At 44.3% G+C, this 21,923-nt stretch overlaps 1 protein-coding gene across 1 annotated transcript in view; it reads left to right on the forward strand.

The window, feature by feature from the left end:
• Positions 1-21,923, forward strand: part of LOC117761171 (receptor-type tyrosine-protein phosphatase T-like) — a 152,834-nt gene that overhangs the window by 127,728 nt on the left and 3,183 nt on the right. Inside the window, exons 11-13 of the mRNA XM_034584837.1 lie at positions 2,232-2,341; positions 19,548-19,749; positions 21,804-21,906. Of these exons, the coding sequence (XP_034440728.1) occupies positions 2,232-2,341; positions 19,548-19,749; positions 21,804-21,906 (415 nt within the window). The remainder of the gene's footprint in view (positions 1-2,231; positions 2,342-19,547; positions 19,750-21,803; positions 21,907-21,923) is intronic.

The following is a 21,923-nucleotide window of genomic DNA, read 5'->3' on the forward strand; positions in this document are numbered from 1 at the left end:
TGTCACCTGGTAGATTTTTTCCTGTGCGGAGTGGAGTCGTAAACCTGTCTGCCCCTCGCTGTTTGTGTGAATGTCACAGCTCAGGGCTTTTTACGACCCTACACGCGGGTGTTTACCTTCAGCTTCTCCTGCCGCTGATCCTCTAAGTGATGTCCCCAGGACTCGGTGTTGTCCTGTTTAAACTTTGACTCCATCCCTCGTCTTCTTCTTCTTCTTCTTCTTCTTCTGGCTCTCCCCAGCACACACAGGTCTGAAATGTAACTCGTGGGCAAACTGCTGACTTTAACAGCCCGTACTTCTTAGTTTTATATATTGTGTTCTTTAGGTCTCTGCAGAAATTACTGAAATTGCTCCTCAGCCGATGTTCCTCCTTCGTAAGAGAGCAGAGAACGATTAGTTCGATTCTAGGTCTCACTACATAAAGGTGTTTTTTTTAAAAAAATGCTTTAATTTCCCTGAAACTGGTGAAACAAGTGCTACAGTGGTTAATCTATCGTGTCTCAGATTAAAGCTAGAAGTTTAAATTTTAGCCTCAAACTACCTTTTCCCACTTCAGGTGCAACTCACTTGATTAAAGGTGCAGAACAACACAAAAACAAGTTCTTGTGCAAAGACTCACAAACAGCACTGAGCCTCCCTCGAGGGAACATCTGAGCATTTAGACATCGGGCTTGAATTCCCCTCCTGACACGAGGCAGTCGGTTCCTTGACGTTGAGTGAGTAATAGAAGTTAATGAACAGTTTGTTTGAGTTACGATATCAAAAGGAGTTTGATGTAACTGAAGGGGGGGGGCTCCCAGCTGCGAGTCAGAACATGTGCCTGAAGCAAAAGAAAACCAGTCTCTGCTCTGGGTTTTTGTCTCGGTAATTGTTCTATTGTTCATTGTCTAGATTTATCTCCGTGTGACATCATCACAGCTCATTTCCTTCATTTGAAATCACCGACAACGTGGAGCTGATCGGCTTCTGTTGTTGTATTCACCACGAGTGATATTCTGCCATTTTACATGTTGTGTCAGCAAAGCAACGGTTTAACTCAACTAAAAAAATACAAAATAAATTTCATATAACACATAAATATGTTTCTCAGTGAGATATCTTTGTCTAGTTTAGTAAAACTTTAATATTCAGCCTGTTTGTAATGAAAATGAGCAAAATTGGACCCTTTTTGTTTTCAGAAAATACCTCTGAGCTCAGTTCTGGATTATATATACTTGAACAATTCAGCCTTTTGAAAAATACAAGAATTATAATGGTGTCCCACGTCACAGTTCATTTGAGCAAATGTCTTTCATTGTACGATTTTCTGAAAGAAGCAGCGATTCTCATTCTGCCTGTCGGGGAAATTAGATTTCAAGTAACTTAACAGTTCTGATGAGTGGGAAACTTCAAATAACAGAATTAAACGATGAGAAAATGGAAGTGAAATTTCATAAACGCAATATTCCTCCCTTTCTTCTTTCCCTTTCCTCTCGCCTTCTTCTCTTCCCACTCTCCGTCTACCCTCAGTTCAATATGCTGCCTCCCTCTGTGCTCACCTCCATATGCCTGTGGATTTATTTATACCAGGAGCAATATTGAATGATTATCACGGACCCGAGGACGAATTCTGTCCCAGTGTGTGAGGAGAGTATTATTGGATATTCTGGGCAGTATTTTGTGATGTTCTCAACAACACTGAGTGTGAGTTTTCGAGATGATTTAGTTTTTACTGCGTCTTTCTTCTTCTTGTTTGTTAGACGTTGATCTGAGGCTGGAAAACTGGAGCTTTTGCAACATCAGTCAATCGCTCACGAGTTTATTCTGAGGTCGTGTTTAACCGTGCTTTTGTGTCTGGGTCAAATTTGTCCTGTTTAGACGTGTGAAGGACCAAGGCCTCATTACAGCCTCAACAATGTCCTGCTGACAACAATAAAACACATTTTCTCTTTTGTTTTAAGTGCCTATAAAAGTATTAACGTATGTGGTGTTATTCATCAGTTTTGACCTCGAGAAAGAAACACGTCACCGAGCAGATCAAACATTTCACTGCTTGTTAATTGATTCAATCACAGCATTGATGGTTTACATCTGACTTGAATCGAACTCATGTATTATTACACATCAAACTGATATTTACTGAAAATGGGACGAGTGTAAAGTTTCTTTAGTTTCCCAAACGATTTTTTGTTTTTGTTTCTGTCGTTTGAAATGATCCTAATAAAGTTTCCGTTCACTCTCTGTCTCTACAGTCCCGGGCTCGGTTCCGATGGAGTCTCTGCAGAACACGCCTTACGAAGAGAAGATCTTCATGCAGTGGAAAGCTCCCAATGAAACCAACGGAGTCATCACACTATACGAGGTCGGTCATCGTCTACTAACAACACTTACATTCATTTGTGGACTTCGTGTTCGTGGGACGATCCAGACGTCTTCGTCTTCGGCAACTCTCATGTCGTCCATCTTTAAATACATCTCGGTCATTGGTTTAGAATATTCAGCAGCTTTAAACTGTAGAAACCCAAGAAAAATACTTTTTAAAGTGTAAGTTTCACAATGATTCAGTACAATATGACGATATAATCTAACATGTGAACGCAGCACATCTATGTTTACTGGTAAACAGAAAAAAAAACCATTGAGCAGTGAGCCTTCTTTTTCCAGATGGATACGATTTCAGATTGAAACCACCGGGCTACGACTGTGAAGCAGAGGCTCGCAGGTTTGATCCCAGGTTCAAAGCTAAGCTCTTGTCCCACGTCTCACATTTCACCTTGACTCGCCTTTCGGCAGATTTCTGCATCATTACAGCTGCAGCGTCTGTGTGAGTACGTCCTCAGCCACAAATCTCCTGGACCTCAGTCAGCCGCTGCTGAGAGAGGAGGAGATTGGTTCTGTTCCCTCCATCAGGAGATAGATGGAGGGAACGGAACGAGGCAGAGATAGAGCGGAATGGTGGATAGAAAAGAGAAAGATATGACTGCAATTTTTTTATAAGATGAGTGCATTGATCTGCACATCATTTTAAGACCCAATATGAAAAAGATTATCTCTTATTTTCCAAGATTACTACACAGGTCCAAATTAACAAGGGCTCGTTAAATGTGTGAAAGGGAAAGAAAGGAATCTTCGGGTGAGTAAGAATGAGGAAGCGAGTAAGGAGAGGAGGAGTTCAGGTAGAAGAGGGTTTGGATCCAATGTTTTCTGATCAACTCTCATTCTGACCATTTCATGTGAGGCCTCTTCAGGCTTTATATTATGTTGCAGACTCGTGGAGAGTCTGTTTTAGTCTGTTGGGAAAAAATCTACCATTATAAAAGCTTTGAGTCTTTGGGGAAAGTTTGCTCCAGGATTTTGGGACTTTGCGTCTAACGGTTTGTTGAGTTCATCCAAAAGAGCGTTAGTGAGGTTGAGCAAAGACGCTTTGTCTGTTTCAACTGGTTTTAAAAAGCTGTATCTTAAAGATTCCCTGGATTTACTGGAATTGAAAGACCTTTCCAGACATAAGCTCCAGTAACGGCTGGTTGTGCGAATGTGTTTTCAAAATAATGAATCAGTTTTCTATGACACAAAGTGCAGTGAGACGCAGCAAGTTAACGCTGCTTTTAAGTTACGAATTCAGCAACACACAAATCGAACCGAACTTTTCGACAGACTATGAGGGACTAACAATCCTGAAATTCACGACACAGATGTTTACATATTGTGTTGCATATCTGTCCTCGTGATCAAGAGGCGATCGTGGATTACTGCGACGTTCAGTCTGCTCCTGATGCAGCACGAGTGGACGAGGAAGTAGCACTCGAGCAGAGCTTGTGACTCAACAGGGGGAAGTGATGTATTCAGTGTGAGTGGCGTCAGAGAAGCTCTTGGCTCTGTCCTCGCTTGTCAAGACACCAGCGAAGAACAGAAGGGATGAACAAATGAGAGTTAAGATTGTCTTTGTCCTTCCTCCACTGGAAACAAAAAACAGTTTGATGCGTAAACAGCTGTTACTGCTAACACCGGCTGTGTAGTGATAGTAAATACTTACATGTGGCACCTTTAAAGAAAAAGCAAACAAACAACGTGATCGGTATTGTTGTAGATGCATCAATTCAGTCAAGACTCAAAGTGTGTGCGTTGTGTAGTAGTGTGTCATGTTTGTCATATGTCTACCACATCACTGTCAGGTGCTGTTAGTATCAAACATGTGTTACATCCAGGAATAGACACGAAGGCTCGTCAGAATTAGCGATGAGCAGCTATTCAGCTGACTGGAGACAAGTAGGGCTGCTCGTCCCCTGATGGTTCAGGTATTAGTGGTGATGCGGGGACCTGTTCATATCATCACATTATGGGGACATGCCTCCCTTAGGGGGACAAAGACCACGTCCCACGTTGAACCTTAAGGCGAGGGCGTGGTTAGGTGAAGGTCAGGGTCAGTCGTAGTTTGGGTCAAGGACAGAATGAAAGTCTCTGGGGAACAAATTTAAATCAGTGTGACGTCCTCCGAAGTCACGGAGACACGACCGTGTGTGTGAGCGTGAGTGGTTAGAGGCGGTTTATTCGGGTTGAAGTTGAGTTGAGCTCTCTATCTAATGAATTATTGACCTGTTGTCTGTCTCCTGTCTGCCTCTTATATCACTGCATCAAGGAGCTACCTCACACCGAGACCTGTGTGTGTGTGTGTGTGTGTGTGTGTGTGTGTGTGTGTGTGTGTGTGTGTGTGTGTGTGTGTGTGTGTGTGTGTGTGTGTGTTGAATAAAGTTCGTGAGGTATTGAATGAGCGTGTGAGGAAGAAAGTGATGAAACACGTTTGCAGGAGAAGTTATTCGAGTAGTCAGTGATAAAGTTTATTCTGAAGTTTGTCAATATGCGTGTGTGTGTGTGTGTGTGTGTGTGTGTGTGTGTGTGTGTGTGTGTGTGTGTGTGAGAGGACGTGTGAACTAACGAGTACGAGTGTGTGTAAGTGGTTAAAACACATTTGTTAGGAAGTGATCTTGAAGTAAATGTGTGTTTGTGTGTTTGTGTTTAAAAAGATCCAGGACAGAAAGTCCTCTGACACAAGTAGAACATATTAATAATTGTACTTATGAAGCATGTATTTACTTCTTCATGTTTTATTTGAATTAATTAGATTTTTATATTCAGTTTAATTGAATTGTCACCTGATGCATCCTCACACGTGTAAACACCTGATTAAAATACGCAGCCCCTCTTTGCATAATCTGACTTTCTCACCTTCCTTTTTACAACTTTTAATACTAGAAACTTCAAACACAGAGTATTTTCCTGCTGGATCTCACCAGGGCAACGGTCAAACATAATTATCATAATTCTTGCATCTTTATTGTGCTTGTTTTCTTTGACCAGGAGCCGAGATAATCTTTCATTGATAAGAGACTAAGATTATGTTATTTTTCTATCAAACACCTTAAATCTGGTGCATGTTGATCCATGGTTAATATTTGGAGGCTTTTTTTACTTCACACAAAAGGTTTTTCACAAGTTACGCTTATAATTTTAATATGTATGTGATATTCTTAAGAAGAGGCTCAGTCGACCAATCACATCTTAAGCAGAGTATAACAGCTTCATTCATTCAGGGCTCGGGATCTCTGTGTACAATACATTTCAAATACACTGTACACAAGTATTATTACTATTATCCAGATATTGTTTTTATTGACTGTTAAAGTTGCACCTTCAGGTTTCAATCTGAAAGGTCGTCATACAAATACTTTTAATTGTTTTTAAATATGTGTTGGACTCACTTCTTTGCTAAACACATTTTGTAAAATCAGATCTTCCGGAGTTATAGATGTACACTACGTTGTAATCCAGCCGCTGATCCCGACTCATCTCACAACCTCACACTTGTAACACACCGACATCTTACTTTGGCAGCATCTTCCTCTCATATAATTGCCCCTATTTTCTCCCAAGCCCTCTCTACCTCCCGAACATCAATCTCCAGCCTCTCCTCTCTCTCTCCGCAGCACAAAGACCACTCAGTGCCGTCCCTGAGACCTCCATTAGACCTCGACCCGGAGCTTAAAAAACACTCCGCACTCTATAAACCTCGCGGGACCATCATCAATTCCGGCTTGTTTTGTGTCGGATTCATTAATATGAATCTGAGCCCCCCCCGGCCCCCTCTGCCCGGCGGAGGCGGCGCGACTCGGCGTCGTCTGTTAAACATATCAGAGCCGCGACACAATGCGCTGCTATTAGAGATAATTACTATAATTGCAGCTATTGACAGGATTAAAGGCATCATCTGCAACATCTAAAGGGGCTCTTGTCATGTCCTATCCCGCTCTGTTGTCTCTTGTACTTTCTTTTTTTCTCCCCCCCTCTCTCTCTCTCTCTCTCTCGCTCTGTGTGGGCCTCGCTTTTCAGGATAGAGCCCAGATAAATTACACCTAGGACAATGAGAGGGAGGAGGGGAGGAGGGGAGGAGGTGTGGAGGCTGAGATAGATGGGCGGAGGGGGGAGAATTGTGAGGAGAGATAAGGAAAGTGAGAAGAACGAAGAGGAGGCCTGGGCGAGGAGATAAAACCCCTCCAAAGTGAGCGACGGGGAAACGCGACATAAAGAGAGAATATTCATCCTATGGCGTAATTAAATGAATTAATTCAGTGTGCAAATATGATCACTTCATCTTCTGTATCTATGACTATAATTGCAGCTAATTACCGGGATTAAAGGAAACATCTGCGAGGGATCTAATGGGGCCGAGGCCGCCTCCTCTCGCTCCCTCTTGTCCTCTATTCAGCGGAGAGGGAACAAGTGATGTCTGGGGACAGCGTGATGGAGGGAGGAAGTTTGAGTGGTGGATGGAAGTGAGGGAAACAGGAGTGTTTGATTTGATCCAACAAAACTATCCGTCTTTTTTTATTCATGCACATCAGGAGTGAGGAGTGATTATAGCAAAAGCTGTATGTTTTTTGTTTCTGAAAAACCTTGTGATCTATTATTTCTATTCATGTCACACACAAAAAAAGTACAATCACATCATCTGGAAATAAACAATATTCTGACATGTATTATTTTTTTTTTTCTGTGAAATACAGAGAATCCAGTCCACACAACATGGATTATTCAGGCACTCTGATCTGCTGCAAACGTGTCAGATCCCATTTGTAATTGATTTTTTTTTTTAATGAAATAAAGTTAAGTTTTGGAAACTTTTGGAGACCCCTGAAAAGGTTTCACTGCAGGTTCCTCAAATTACCATTTAATCCCATCACTTTATCATTCCCAGCTGACATTTAGCTTTGGTCAGAGCGGGTCAAACCATCAGCCAGCGCTAAATGAGTCCATCCCACCTTCCACTTTGGTCGGTCACAGGATTCTTCATATTGCAAACTGCAGATCCGTAGTAATGAATCGGGCGGGAAAAACTGAAATTACAGCAATTTGACAAAGTGCTTCAATCGGTCTTTCTTCTCCCGGTTGATTCATTTTGGGTTAAATTTGATGCAGCATTTTCAGCCTGATCTGCTTTAAACGTAAACTTTGTGCAGTTTGCTTGACGGTCAGGAAACGTTGTCACAACACAACCAATAAAAGTGAGTGATCAGTGTTTGTGTTGAAGCTGCATATCACTAATAAATATAAGTTACATGTTTCTACACATAAATCCACAGCAGCTGTTTTAACTCTGAAAAACAAACCGACATAAAAAGGATGTAAAACTGAAAACCTCCGTTCCGGTTGCTTTAAATAAATCCCACGTACGACTCCCTGCACCTCCGCCTCCCCCCTGACCCCCTCGCGCAACACACAGATATCGGCGGTTACACAACGCAGAGCACTGACACACACACGGATCGTGACCTTGTCAAACTCTTCTTTGATTGCCTCATCAGACCATTCAGACATTACAGGTCCTCTCTGTTAGCTTGCCGGCCTCCTGCTGCTCTCTGTGCAGTTATTCCCGAGCCCCTGCCGGCTCAACAGATGCCGGTGCTAACATTGATTAGAATAAAGCAGTGGAGCAAGTCATGAGATCACAGCTTTGCTGATTTGTTTCGACCGACAACTCAGAGATGTTCATGTCTCGACCTCGTGTGAAAGTGTTGCGTCTCAGCTGTTAACGTTTTGCTGCCTTTTTATCTGTGGTTAACGTTAATGTTCTTTGCTTTGTGGAAATTATTCAGATTTGGGTAAAAACTACAAAATCTTAATTGACAAAAGAACGAGGAGCCTTATCTCTGCAGGTCGTGTTTTGTACTTTGTTGTTTTGGACACATCCAAGTCCTCACGAGTAGTCGAATTATGCTTTCTTGGTACATTAAGTGAAAGAAATATGTCATCACCACACAGATTTGGACTTCTACACACTAATCCAACTATTATGTCAAATGTAGAAACCCATTTTCATGGATTCCCTCGTCTTTGTTGATTTTGAAATGTGCCCTGATGTGCACACTTGTTGTATTTGATGGATATTTTCAAGGTGAAATGATCCTGAATAGACAGACGGAACAAATCCTGTTGTTTGTGTTCTGAATGAGACAAAAACCCGAAGCCGGCGCTCGTGTGACTCATTTCCCGAACAGATGAATGAGCTTTTTACTTGTGAGGACTTGTTGAATCGCCTGTGAATTCAAGCTCTCGTATGTTTCAAAGCAATTAACTCTCCACCTGCTCAATTTCCAGCAGCAATACTGGAAGGTTTTGCTGACAAACCTTTGAGCTGTTTAATCCAACACACCAAGCAAGAGGCTGCTGGTACTCCATGTGGTTATTCTGCTCCGGTCCTCCGTGTGAATAACTTTACTCCTGAATTCCTCTCTCCTCGAGTATGGCCTTTAATCAATCACCAGAATCGATACTGGCAGCCACTCTGGCATTTATTTCACTGAGTTACTCTTGTTGATCTCCGCAGAAGAAAAGAGAGCAGACGTGTAGCTGTTGCATTCTCTTCCTTTATCTCTGGCCTCTGCACAGGGGGGATGATTGATTCTCATTAGGAGCGCAGCGATCGCCAAAAGGTTATCCCGCCATCGATTGTGTTCACTGTTTTACCGACCGACAGCTGCGCTCCGCTCGCTTCAGTGCAACACGGAAAGTTAGCAACGCCTGAAATAGACCAACGAGGCAACGACTCAACGGCGGCTTGATTTTTTTAGCTTTTGTTTTCAAATAACAGACGCGTTGCCTGATCTAATATCGTGTCTGCGCATATTTCGCAAGCCAGCCATGATGCATGTCCCGAGTGGGGAAACTGTGATTTGTGTCAAGACGATCGCACAACATTTCAACGTGGACGGACCCTCAAGCGAACTGCACAAAGTTAGAGAAGATCAGACGGAATTAGGATGATCTCAGGAGCACCAATCATCAGGCTGTGTTCACACGTGAGCGCACGAGAGAAAGAAAAGAATCTGAGGATGAAATCATTCAAAGCTCGGATTCTGCTCCTGTTGTGTTTTGAGTAGACTTTTTAAAAACAGATAAACGTAGAGACAGGATCACGTCACTGACCGAAGAGCGAGAGGTCGATCGTTTGTCTTCTCTCACCCTTCTCTCTCTCTTCCCCCCCTCTTTCCTCTGTATTGTTTTTCCATTCTTGTCAATAAGACTCTATATTTAGAGTGGCTCTCAAGTCCTTGAGCTGCTGACACCATTTACTCTGCCTCACTCCTTTCAGCCGGGCCTGCAGGGGAATGGCCCAGTATCCTTTACACCCTGTGTGTAGCCGTGTGTGTGTTGTGTGTAATAATGCGGCCCTGCGTTCCCCTCGGTTTGCATGCATCTTAAATGTGATGTATTTATACAGCCTGGTGTGGCTCAGCCTCCTCCTGGAAAGTGGAACAAGCCGAGAGGCAGTTTCTCCTCCCGGTGATTTACCTGAGTTTTCATCCTCTCAGGCTGAAACCAGGTCTCAGTTGACTTCTAATCAACAGCGTTACACAGAGAATCAAACCAATTTAACATCAGGTCGGATTCACCCTCGGACCCAGTGAAGAAAACAAACGGATATAAAACCAAATGCGTTTAAAACACAAGGGGTCATTGAGCTTGTTTTATTTATTATCTTTTTCAAAACAACACGCCGGGTAGGAAATGAGCCGAGAGAATCTCTGCTGTGTGACATAAGAGCAAAACAACATGTTGACACCAGGACGTGAGCCGGTCACAGGATCCCAGTGGTGGATTGACTTTCAGTTCCAACTCAAATACTTCATACGTCATTAATGCTTTGGTATTGATTGAAAACAGGAAGCGTCCCGTGTTCCTGTGACAGGGGGTGAGGGTCCTGAATGATCATCCATCTAGAGCCCTACTGTCTCCTCCACACACACACACACACACACACACACACACACACACACACACACACTGAAACTGCCCCGCCCCCCCCCGTGAAACCCAACAAGGCCAAAACCTTCAAACCAGATTTTTCTCAGCAGTTATTTTTCTACTCAGCGTCTTCATCTGTAGATCTTCATTTCCCTTGATCAACACAGAAGCCACGATACATCAGTGACCTTTTGACCTTTCTTACACCGAACAAATCTTTATTATATCAAGACAATGGCACTTCGTACAAAAAGAACCACAGTTCACGATGGTAAATCCCTGAGAATCGGTGGTGAGGCGCGCGTCGGTGAAAATGTCAGCAAATGTTTTAATGTAGTGACGAGAGCAGAAGTGTGTGTGGCCCACATCAGCATGTAGAGGGAGACGTTGCTTCCTGTCACTCATCTCTGCTGCTGCTGACAGGAAGTGTGTGTCTGTCTGTCAGACGAGCACCCGACGCAGACTCGGGCCGTTTCCCGTCAAACTCTCACCGCCGGCTGATTTCTGCGAGTGATTTCGGCGCTGCGTCTCTGATCACTCCTCCGGGGGGGGGGGGGGGGGGGGGGGAACCGCGTTCCTACTCTTTGATGCTTTTTGTCGCGGGTGGGGCTGGTATTGATTTTGGATTTTTGAACTTGGTCACAACGGGCTGCCGTAGCGAAAAAAGAATGACAGGATATTACAAGAGCTTTGCGAAGGAAGATAGAAGATCTTCAAAAGCTCTTGTATCTCCGTACATTTCTTGAATTTTCTATTCCAGAGACGCCGCTGCTCCTCCCCCCCCCCCCCCCCCCCCCCCCCCCCCCCCCCCCCCCCCCCCCCCCCCCCCCCCCCCCCCCCCCCCCCCCCCCCCCCCCCCCCCCGCCTCTCGACTTCTGATTTGAACGGCCTGATTAGCAGTTGGGATATGGAGATTAAACAGCTTGTCTATTAATGAAGCTAGAAACATTGTTGCCGCTGCTCATCTCCCTGTCTCTCCTTTTATTTTTCCATCCCTCTCTTTGTGTATATTTATGTCAGTGAGAACAATACGGCCTGGAAATGTTATCAGGCTATATTTAGTCCTCGTGGCTTTTGTCCCTCCGTCTTTCTCTCTCTCTCGCGCGTCTCTTATCAAGAGTCGATGAGAACAATGGGGGCGGCGAGCGAGGAAATATGATCGGATTATTGTTCCTTTCTCCCGTTAGCTTATCTCGTTGGGAACAAAAGAAAATCAGGATGAGGAAAACACCAACGATTCCCTTCTCTTTTCGATTGTGTCCATTTGCATACGTGTACATACATGAGGTTTATCCGGGGTGTTGTGTGCGTACATACGTGTTTGCGTTGGCCTTTCTCCGTGTGTGCATGTGGAGTTGGCATTTCGTGTTTGTTTGTGTGTGCGTTTTGCTTTTTTCTCTTCGTAGTGACCCAGAATGTCTTGACATTTAAAAGTCGGCGGAGCAGCAGAAACACTCTGCCCCAAATGGAAACTTCTAAAAACAGAAATGCTGGAACTTAAACACAATAGGTGCCTCCTAAATTACAGGCGAGGCGGGAGGTGTCAGGGCGACATTCTGCGAGGGGAGAAGAGAGAAAAGTTTTATTCAACTGTGGGGAAGTTTTACGCATTAGAGGACAGGACGGGCGCTGTGCAGTCGCCTCTTCTCATATATCGAAAAGGCATGTGTCTAATGAGCAGGACAGGAGATGTCAAATGCAGCGTGAGACAGAGCAGCTGGAAACTGGTTGTCAGGATTTTTCCACATTACAGAAATATTCAGTCGTCATGGACCTACTTATGGTGTATAACTGTATTAGAGCACAGAATTAGCCTCAAAAGGAAGAAAAAACAACAATGCTGGAAAAGTTGATTTTTTTCCAATGTGCAATTTTATTTGAAACCTAACCCCAAATGAAAAAGGGAACAAGCCTGATGGTCCCTTATGAACCGAATCACAGCCTGAAATCCTCCAGCCCGTCATGAGCAGCAGTTCAGGGAAGGAATATAAACCCTTTTTTTGTTGTCCTCCATAAACTGCAGAAGTAAACAAGCTGATGCTGCTGCTAATTCTGCCTCAGATGTCACATATAGTTGTGTAACCCAGGAGGAAACTGGTGCTTTGTGTCTTTCCAACTCATAATTGGGATCATCTTCGCTTATTTACCGCATTTTTAAGACAAAACACATTTAAATATCATCACTTTTATCTCGTGGACATATTTGACCAAAGGGGCCTGAAGAAGGAACCAGGAACGTGTTTATTAATATTACAAAAAAAACGCACATATGGTTTTTAAGTATCAAGCGTTTCCACTTCAAACAGCGGAAGTGAAGGGTCACACGAGACAGTAAATATTAAACAAATAGTCTGTCTGTCAAACTGTAGATGAAGTGTAATGTGTGAGAGCCTGGAGGTGCTGGTGTGTGTGAACAGTCGAGGGAGGTCTGTGCACAAAGTTACAGGCGGTGATTGAAACCTACTTTATTCACTCAATCTGCTTTGGATGTGAACTTCCACTAAATGCTGGAAAAAGTACAGAGGCTGTAAACAATTTGAAACTTCACTCCACCGAAATACCGGTGAAGTAAAAGACACAGAGAGAGCAAACACCTCACCGGAGCGCCGACACAATTCAACATGACAGGACTGCGTTGGTGAGATAGTGCGGAATGAAGCCACAGTATATTTTCTAATAAAACAAACAGGAGCACAGAGAATAAAAAATGGAAATGACAAAACTGAATTGAAATAGCCTTTCTACAGCAGCAGATCCCCACAACGGTGCCTCGTAAACATTGTTTATTTCCATAAAACTTGGCTCGAGATCAAAATGCTGCAGCCCAGGAGGGCGAGCGCGCACACACACACATACAGACAACACAGACACACACACACACACACGATGCAGTGGTGGTGTGTTCTGATGGAGAGGGCTGCTGGGTTAAAAGCTATGGCGTCGGATATTAACCGGCATTAAATCTCCTGCAGGGACACACGCAGTGGAATATGGAAACACACGTGGGCATGAAAAGCTCAAACTGTGGCAACACTTCAACGCAGTAAGATATTATAACTTTTGGATTGACAGGTTGTGAGGAAATACCTCATATTTTAGTGTTTTAACTCTTGTAGAAATATACAAGAAAATGCTAAGAGGCCTTATTAATGGTTTCCTACAATAATCCATCGGGTTTGTGGTCTAATATCAATGAGTTGTTGACAGATGAGGATGAAACTAGATGGATGATGCTGGGAAAAAGATAAATGAAGAAGAGAGTTTTCCAATTGTCAAGTTGTAATTAATGTATTTTAAAAGATCTATAAAGAATCCATCCTTCCTTCCATCCATCTAATAATTCACTCCACCTATCCACGGCTGGGTCTTGGCAGCAGCAAGCCAAGCAGGATGTTCTAGACATCCCTCTCCCCGGCAAGAGTTTATATATTTATACATATGTCTACATACATATTGCAGGATTGGTATTATAATCCCTCCACCAAGTTCTGGGTCTACACCCGGGTCTCCTCCCAGTCGACTGTGCCCATGAACCCTCCGATGGAAGGTACCGAAGAGGCCTCCTGATATGAGGAACCACGTAAACTCGCTTCCTTTCCACACAAATGATCTGCGGTTCCACTCCGAGCTCCCACCAAGCTTTGGCTGCTCGCTCCGTTCTCTCATTATCTTGTGAGTGTACGTAGATCAACGGGTAAATCGAAAAGCTCCGCCTTCAGACTCAGCTCCTGTAATATCAAAGAGTTATTAAATCACAACAGTTAACAAAGTTCAGGATGTATAATGTGTTAAGAAGGGGCATGGCATCAACCATCTCTTCTTTTCTTTGCATCTATCAGCCGTCTGTTGCCTTCATCTGCTCTATTTCACCATTCTCTCTCTCTCTCTCTCTCCCTCTCTCTCTCTCTCTCTCTCCTCTCTCTCTCTCTCTCTCTCTCTCTCTCTCCTCTCTCTCTCTCTCTCTCTCTCTCCCTCTTTTACCATTCTCCACCCGACTCACTTATTCAATCACCTACTCACACATACACTTCCCCTCCCGGGGGTTATCCCCCACAGACGCACACTCTATTACCCAAGATGCAGTGCCGTACGGCGCGCCTGCCTTTTCATTGGCCAATAAAACAACCTGAGCTTTATGGCTCTACCGATCCCAAGTACATCAACTGTAAGAGGGAGAGGAAGGAGGGGTGACGGGAGGTGGAGGAGGAGGAAGGAGGAGAACATGCACCTGAGGTTTATTACCCACACTCCTCCGTTTGAGAGAAACAGAGAGAGAACGGGTGAGTAGATCAAGTGTGGAGCTGGAGAAAGAAATGGAGAGGAACTTAAAGGACATGGTGAAGAAAGAGGTGAGGGAGGAAAGAGAAGGGTGGACAGAAAATACTCACCCCAGTGGGGAGAGTGATAAAACAGTGAGAGAGAGAGAGAGTCTACCACTCAACAGGGAAAGAGAACGAATGAGTTAGTGGATAAGACGAGAGCGAATGCAGGCAGAGTGTAAAGCCCATAAAAATATAGAGAGCCATTCATGACTCGTAAAATAACAGCCATCGATATGCAAACCAAAACTGCAGCGTAGATGAAATAGATAACTATTTTATTGTTCCAGCCCCAAGTCCCAGTCTGTATAAATAGCTATTGATTTAACATGTTTTATTCAGGCAGCCAGGCAAACTTTCCAGACGTCTTGGGAGACGTCTGCTGCTCCGTCAGGCGCTTTCAGCTGCTGCCTGCTACTGGCCAAAGGTTTTATTCCAACTTTATTAACCTGAGAGGCTTTTGGTGCCTCATCGCCATATCATCACCGAATGTTCCGGTGAAATGCAAATGACACAAAAGATCCAAATAAGAATAGAAGATGTTACCGCATTCCTGGTCGTAGAACTCCTGCATCTGGGCAATTTTGGCCAGAGGAGAAAGGGGCCCTAACGTTAACAGAAGTGAGAGGTGAAGAGAAATCTGAGCGTCAACTCATTCGATTCATACCAAGTTTCACCTTCTCACCTTTATTACAGAAAGCATCGCCCTTAGAAAACAGTCAGTGGCTGTTTAAACTGTTACTTTATATTAAGAAAAACAATTTCATTACCCAAATGTTGGGCTCCAAATTCACATTACAAAAATATAAGTAGCCACGATATGACAAGAAAGAAGACGACACTGTTTAATTACTTTATTTTCCTTTGGAATATTTACGATCTCCAGGCAGATGTGTGAGATGTGAATATGAGCATGAATGGTTGTTCTGTAATAGGTTGTCTTCTTCTTCTTCTTCTTCTTCTTCTTCTTCTTCTTCTTGGCCACGTTGCGATTATCTCTAGCCCCCTCTCAACAGTCAAAGGATAGATGGATGGATGGATGGAGGATGGATGGATGGATTGATGGATAGTTCCCATGTTTAACTGCACTTTAGTTCTTTTCTCTTTGTGTTTGATCTGAAAACACGTGAACACATTTCACGTGTGTTGTCCACTCGACTCCAGAGTTTCCAAACCGCTAAAGGAGACTTAAGGAAAAACTGCTGATTCTGAATTAGTTCTTATCCTAAAAGAAACTGAAATGACGACAACAAGAGGTATCAAGACCTAATGTGACGTTTCTGTAATGAAACCTGATCCCAGAAGAAAACCAGCGATCTGCCACAACTCCCGTTGCCATGTTGATGCTCCGTGTACGTTAATGGTGTGAATGACTTTGTGGGTTTGTAAGTTCAGATGCAGATTGTTTCCGATATGTTTTTGTTTTAAAACTCTGTTTTAATCAAATGGGAAAAAAAAGGAGCCGATCGCCTTTTAACTTTGTTGTAAAAGTAGAATCAGTGAACTGAGCCGATGTTTTTGTTTTTGCTCTCTTTATCTTTTACTCTTTCTCCTTCTCTTTCACTCCCTCTCCAACACACACACACACACACACACACACACACACACACACACACACACACACACACACACACACACACACACACGTTCACACATCAGCACTCCAGCCGGCAGCCGAGTCGGAGCGAGGCATCCAGCTGCCAGGGCTTTTGATTTGAGTCCGTTAATGGTGCGACGAGGGCCGCCCGACGTCCGTGAGCGTGAAGTGCTAAGATCCTCCTTCCATTGCCTCACACCAAAAAAATAACACGCACACACAACCACACAACCACACACAACCACACACACACAACCTCTAGGCTACCCATTTTCCACAAACATCCATCTGCATCACTTGTTATCGCTCTTTCTCGCTGCTCCCCCTCTCAGCCTCGGTTTGGCTCCAGCTCTCCAGTCCTCTTTTCTCCTTCATTTATTCTAAATGGTTTTTTTTTCACTTTGACTCTCGAAACTGTTTCTCTCATATTTTGCCTCATTCTGCCTCTATTTATTTTAAGACTTTCTTCCTTCTCCACTTCCTCACCAATTCAGACGGTTGTTTTTTTTAGGTTAAATGTGTGACCCTCAAAGGATAAGCAGGATAGATAATGGAGAAGCTATGTTCTAATTCAGGGGACCCACACTTCAGAGGACAGGGTCTAGACTGCAAAGACTGAGCCCAACCGAGACGGTCTCGTCTTCGGAGTTTCCCATTTGGGTCACCAGCTTGTTCCGCTCTTACCGTGGCACCTACTGCAGCTCTGCCTCCCCGATAGTTAGCTTGTTAGCTTTGTTACCGCGGCACAATGAATCCTTCGGCCAGAGGAGGATCCACCTGTCGGATCCTCCGTCACACGGGAATGGAAGCCTGCTTTTGAAGGAGCACCTTGAAATGGGACCGTCTGGTTTTCCAAGGCTGCAACACCTGGACTGGGAAACAGCCAGTGTTGTGTTAAAGAAGACAAGTAATGACACCGAGGCAAAAAACTCACTCCCCATCTCCATTCTAGTTTAATTTAATTCATTGACATACAAACTGAGACAAACATGCAAATGTATTATTAAAAACAAGTTGATTTCATTCATGGACTCCAGAAAATGTCTGGAAAGTTGGGTCTGGACAACAGTTTGACGAACACAGCAGGAGTCAGACACATTCACAACATGGACATTTCAGTCCAGGCTGAGCACCGGAGTAAATTATTCAAGAGGCCGGACATTAGGTATAATAACCACCGTGGAGAGTAGCTTGTTTTTGTTTACAGCACATCCACACCCCCGTCGGCTCTCAGCGCCATAATCTCATCGTCTTTCCAGGACGACGTCGTCCTTGGCGTCTTCCAAGTTGTACGGCTCCTCTTGTCCATCCTGAGATTTATTTGTATTCTTCAAGTTTTGCATCCGTCTTGTGTTGGAAACGTCATAAACATGGACATTTTTTAAATAGGGGGCTGACAGGAGAAGTTCAGGAGAATGTCTGGAACAAGTAACTCTGATATTTGCCTCTCCACAGCCTCTCAGACCTGCAGACTTCGGTACAGGTCTGAAAACAGCTTAATTTAACGTTAAATTAAATCTCTGTGAAATCCGTGTCGTGTCCGACTGGACAGCATTCATTTGTCCCTTCTTTGTCTCTCTGCAGTTGTTCCTCCACATGTCTCTGCCACACTCCTCCATTATCCTGCACTTATTGTCCCCTCCTCTCTCTCTCTCTCTCTCTCTCTCCCCTTCAGTTTCACTCTCGGCTTCACTTAAGCCTCACTCTTCTCACCCGGTGTTGTTCTGTCTGAATTCATTGCACATCAGCTTATCTGCAGAAACAGAAAAAGGGCCTGAAGTCGTCAACACATCAGAAGTGATTTCACCGGGACACTTGTTCATTCTGTCTCAGTCATTCTGTCTTCGCCTCTGACCAGAGCAGGAGCAGAAAGGGAGGTGGTGATCCTCTCTCTGTGGTGCACGTTTCTTTCCCACTCTCAATATTGCAGTACTTCTGTCATCGATGCTTCATATCTCAACTGTTTCTGTTCGTTAACAGTTCGATGTCTCCGTGTGAGCGGGACTTGGCAGACGCTCGCTCTCCGTCCGGCCTCACTTATTAAATGTGTATTTTGTAGTTGCAGCTCTGATGTGTTTTTTTTTCCCTCTGGAGATTCCCTCGGTTGGCAGTGAACTAAACAGAGCTGCCCTCACATGTTGTTTTTGTCAAGAAGTAAATCCCCAGAAGACAAATGATGGGAAAGACTACAACCATTCCAGGGGCTGCTCTGTGGCTCAGCTAGTTTAGAGAGAAGAATTGCGTTGGTGGAGGTTTCCGCTCCGTTGAGTTCTCTCTGCTTCGTCCATGTTGTTGTTGTCTGTCTCGTCTCCTTTGTTCATTCTCCTCCTTTCATCCGCTCCCACCTTCCATCCGCTCTTTATGGATCTATCCCTTTTTCTTTTCTTTTTTTTTCTCATGCTGAAATTCACTTAGAGACCTTGACACAGACGCACATTCACTGAGCTGAAATGTGTTTGGGTTGAATCGCTATGAATGTGTTTTTTCCCACCAGTCAATACGCTTTTGTGCTGAGTGTCATTCACAATGACAGCTGTCCTCCAGTCTTTTACTGTGTGTGTGTGTGCATGTGTGTGTGTGTGTGTGTGCAATCATTGGCAGTTGTGCGGCGTGGAAACTTGCCAGTAGCAACATTATGACAGACATTGACAGTTCCTTTAACAGAAGAACTATTGAAGTGCCTCTGCCAGTTTAGTGGCCACGGGTCAATTTGCTCAATTTGTTCCCGTCTCACAGTGGAGACCATGTGGAGAAACTCAGACCTGCAGCAAGGAGCCAATATCGCTTCGGCTTCACCGTCGATTTGTGTGACGTTGAAACAGACGCTGGATTTGTTGCATTTGCTCAATGTGACGGTGGAGGTGGTTTATTCTGGATTTCAACCTCCATGCAAAGTTGTTAAAATAGACTTTGATATTATTCAGATGGGGTGACCTGGTAATTATGATTAATGGCCAATTTACGATATTCTAGTTCTTGCAGCAGAGGGAGGCTTGTGTTCCGTCTGTTTCGGAGCAAAAGCACAGCACAGGCAGCTAGAGCCTAGTTAACATGGGGGGTATATTTACAAATATGAAAGTAATATGTCAGTATAAATACACGAGCGAACCCATGTGAGAATACAAATATTCTGTAAAAAGAATACAAACACCGTAGGATGAAAAAGCGGAAGTTGGTCATAAGCTCAGATGCCGACGTCGATATGTTTTAAACAAAAACACTGTGAACTCCTCCGACATCTGACCATCTCCTCCTGCTCTTTACATGTGAAAGATAAAGCATTTCCCAGAGTTCATGTCCGAAACAGGTTTTAATCAGTGAATAAATGTGTAAAACAGTTTCCTGTCTTCCTCCAGATCACCTACAAGGCCCTGAGCTCGCTGGATCCCAGCGCGGATCTGACCACGCAGAGGGGCCGGGTGTTCAAGCTGAGGAACGAGACCCACCATCTGTTCGTGGGCCTCTACCCGGGCACCACTTACTTCTTCACCCTGAAAGCCTCCACCAACAAGGGCTTCGGCCCGCCCGTCACCAACCGCATCACCACCAAGATAGCAGGTACACATCTTCAAGATTCACTTGTTTTGTTTTGTTTTGTTTTGCAATGATTTGCTCGTGAGTTTTTCCCCCCTTTTCATTTCTGGTGACATTTTTATTTTTTAAGACCCACTGGGTTTTATTATGACAATAACAGCAGGTAGAGTACGAGACGTCCAAGGCTCCTTTGTCCTCACCACGGACGTATCAGTCATTTCCTTTGTGGATGTGTGTGTTTGTGTTTGTGTTTGTGTCTCTGAGCGTTTTCATATCTCTGGCTTCTTTCTCTCCACTTCTCACCTGCTGTTTATGTCGGCAACCTTCATCCACAGAAAATGGAAAAAAAAACTATCTTCCATCTTGAAAGCTGTGACGCGCCTTCACATGTTAATATCTTTCTTTATTGTGGAGCAGGCGGACTGTTGGTGGGAAGTGTCTTTTGTAGTTTAAATGACAGATGCTAATAAAAACCTGTTTTGCGTTTTTCTCTCTTTGTGTCTCCCGTTGCCCTTTTTCTCTCTGACTCAACCTTTCTCTCCCTTTGCCTGATCCTCCCTCTGTCCCTCTCCTCCTTCCTTCTCCTCTTCCAGTATCTCAGTCACTTTCTTCCTCTCAGCCTTTGCCTCTCCTCTTCTGTTTTTTACCTGTCTCTAATGATCCCTTCCCAAATGTTACACCTGATTGCCTTCCCTTGTCAGGAGGCTGTTATTTCAGTTTCCTCCTCACTGAGGTGGTTTTGACCTTTAAGCAGAAAGCCGGTCAGCTGTTGGCTCGGAGCTGTAGTGAGTCTCTGCAGATAGACCGTGGTGATAAACTGTACATCACTCAGAGGAGCCGTGTTCTGGGAGAGAACAATAGATTTGTATGCAGCTGAATCACAAGTTGCAGAGAGTTATGTGTCGTTGTCTTTCTGTGGAGAGGAGGGACGACCTGACTCCACCTCCTCTTGAGCAACAGTATCCTGGATATGGAAGCTACCATCTTGTGCTTTTGACATAGGGTTACTGGTCAGGGTCACCGACCAGTGTCAGCTATCACGATTACACTGTCAAATAACTGCAAACAAATAAAAAAAGAAATAAAGCAAACCTACAGGAACAATGTTTGGCCCATGTCCCATCTGCTAATCTGGAGGAGACAGGGTTTAGGACCGATACTGCAGCCAGCCACCAGGGGCTGATCCAGATGAGTTGGTTTTACTTTGGAGGTTCCACCAGGAGCCTTAATTGCAACTATGCATGTTTGTGACATAGGAAATACAGAAATATCTCTGCAGAAGTGACCAGCTACACCTTTACAGCAAGTATCCATTATTTGCACAGCACTAAGAGATTTATTATAAAATATAGAACCGTTTAAATCATTGGAGAATGTGTTTCCAGTCTAAAGATGGATCCTAAACGTTTGGGTTTGTGAATTAAAGCCAAACAATCCGAGCAGTACTGATGTTGCCCCGCAGCCACTGACCCACACATCTGACCCGTGAATCCAGAGTGTTGATTAAACTCCAGAAGACTCGACTCTAATGTGTCATCGGCGTGTGACACGGCGAGTCCTCCCTGTCAGCACCTCGCACGACCTTTCCTCCCCCCATTCCTTCGAATCCCAACAACGCGTTGCTAAGAGGAGAGAAAAACACAGAACACGGCACTTCAACACATTACGGAGACGTCTCCCTCCAAATGTCACGCCATCCCCTGTCTTCGTTATCTCGTCCAGGCACCGACGGATGGAGGGATTTAAATGAAACGATGTCGACAGTTAGGGATGGATGTGCGGAGTCGTTTTTAATAACCTAAATGCCACCTCAATCAGTGACAAACCTGTTGATGTTTTATAGGCACTGATGCTGCACCTCAAATACGGGGGCCGTGACGGATGTTAAATTAAAAAAACTTGAATGTAATTGAATGTGTGTGTGAAGCCCCGGAGCTGAGCGCACGTCCGTCCCCTCCGTCTGCTCGCAGCAGAACCTGAGGAGATGTAATAACGCCGAGACAGACGGACCCGCAGATAAGGACAAGCCGAAAATTAGATTTGTTTTGATTTGTTCTTTTTTTGTTTTTCCCCCTCAGCTCCGATGATGCCGGAGTACGAGTCTGAGGCTCCGCTGAACGAGACGGAAACCACCATCACCATCCTGCTGAAGCCCGCCCAGTCACGAGGAGCTCCCATCAGGTAAAGGCCCCGTTTCA

This window comes from Hippoglossus hippoglossus, chromosome 5 (genome assembly GCF_009819705.1).
Source record: "Hippoglossus hippoglossus isolate fHipHip1 chromosome 5, fHipHip1.pri, whole genome shotgun sequence".
NCBI classification, from domain to species: Eukaryota; Metazoa; Chordata; class Actinopteri; order Pleuronectiformes; family Pleuronectidae; genus Hippoglossus; species Hippoglossus hippoglossus.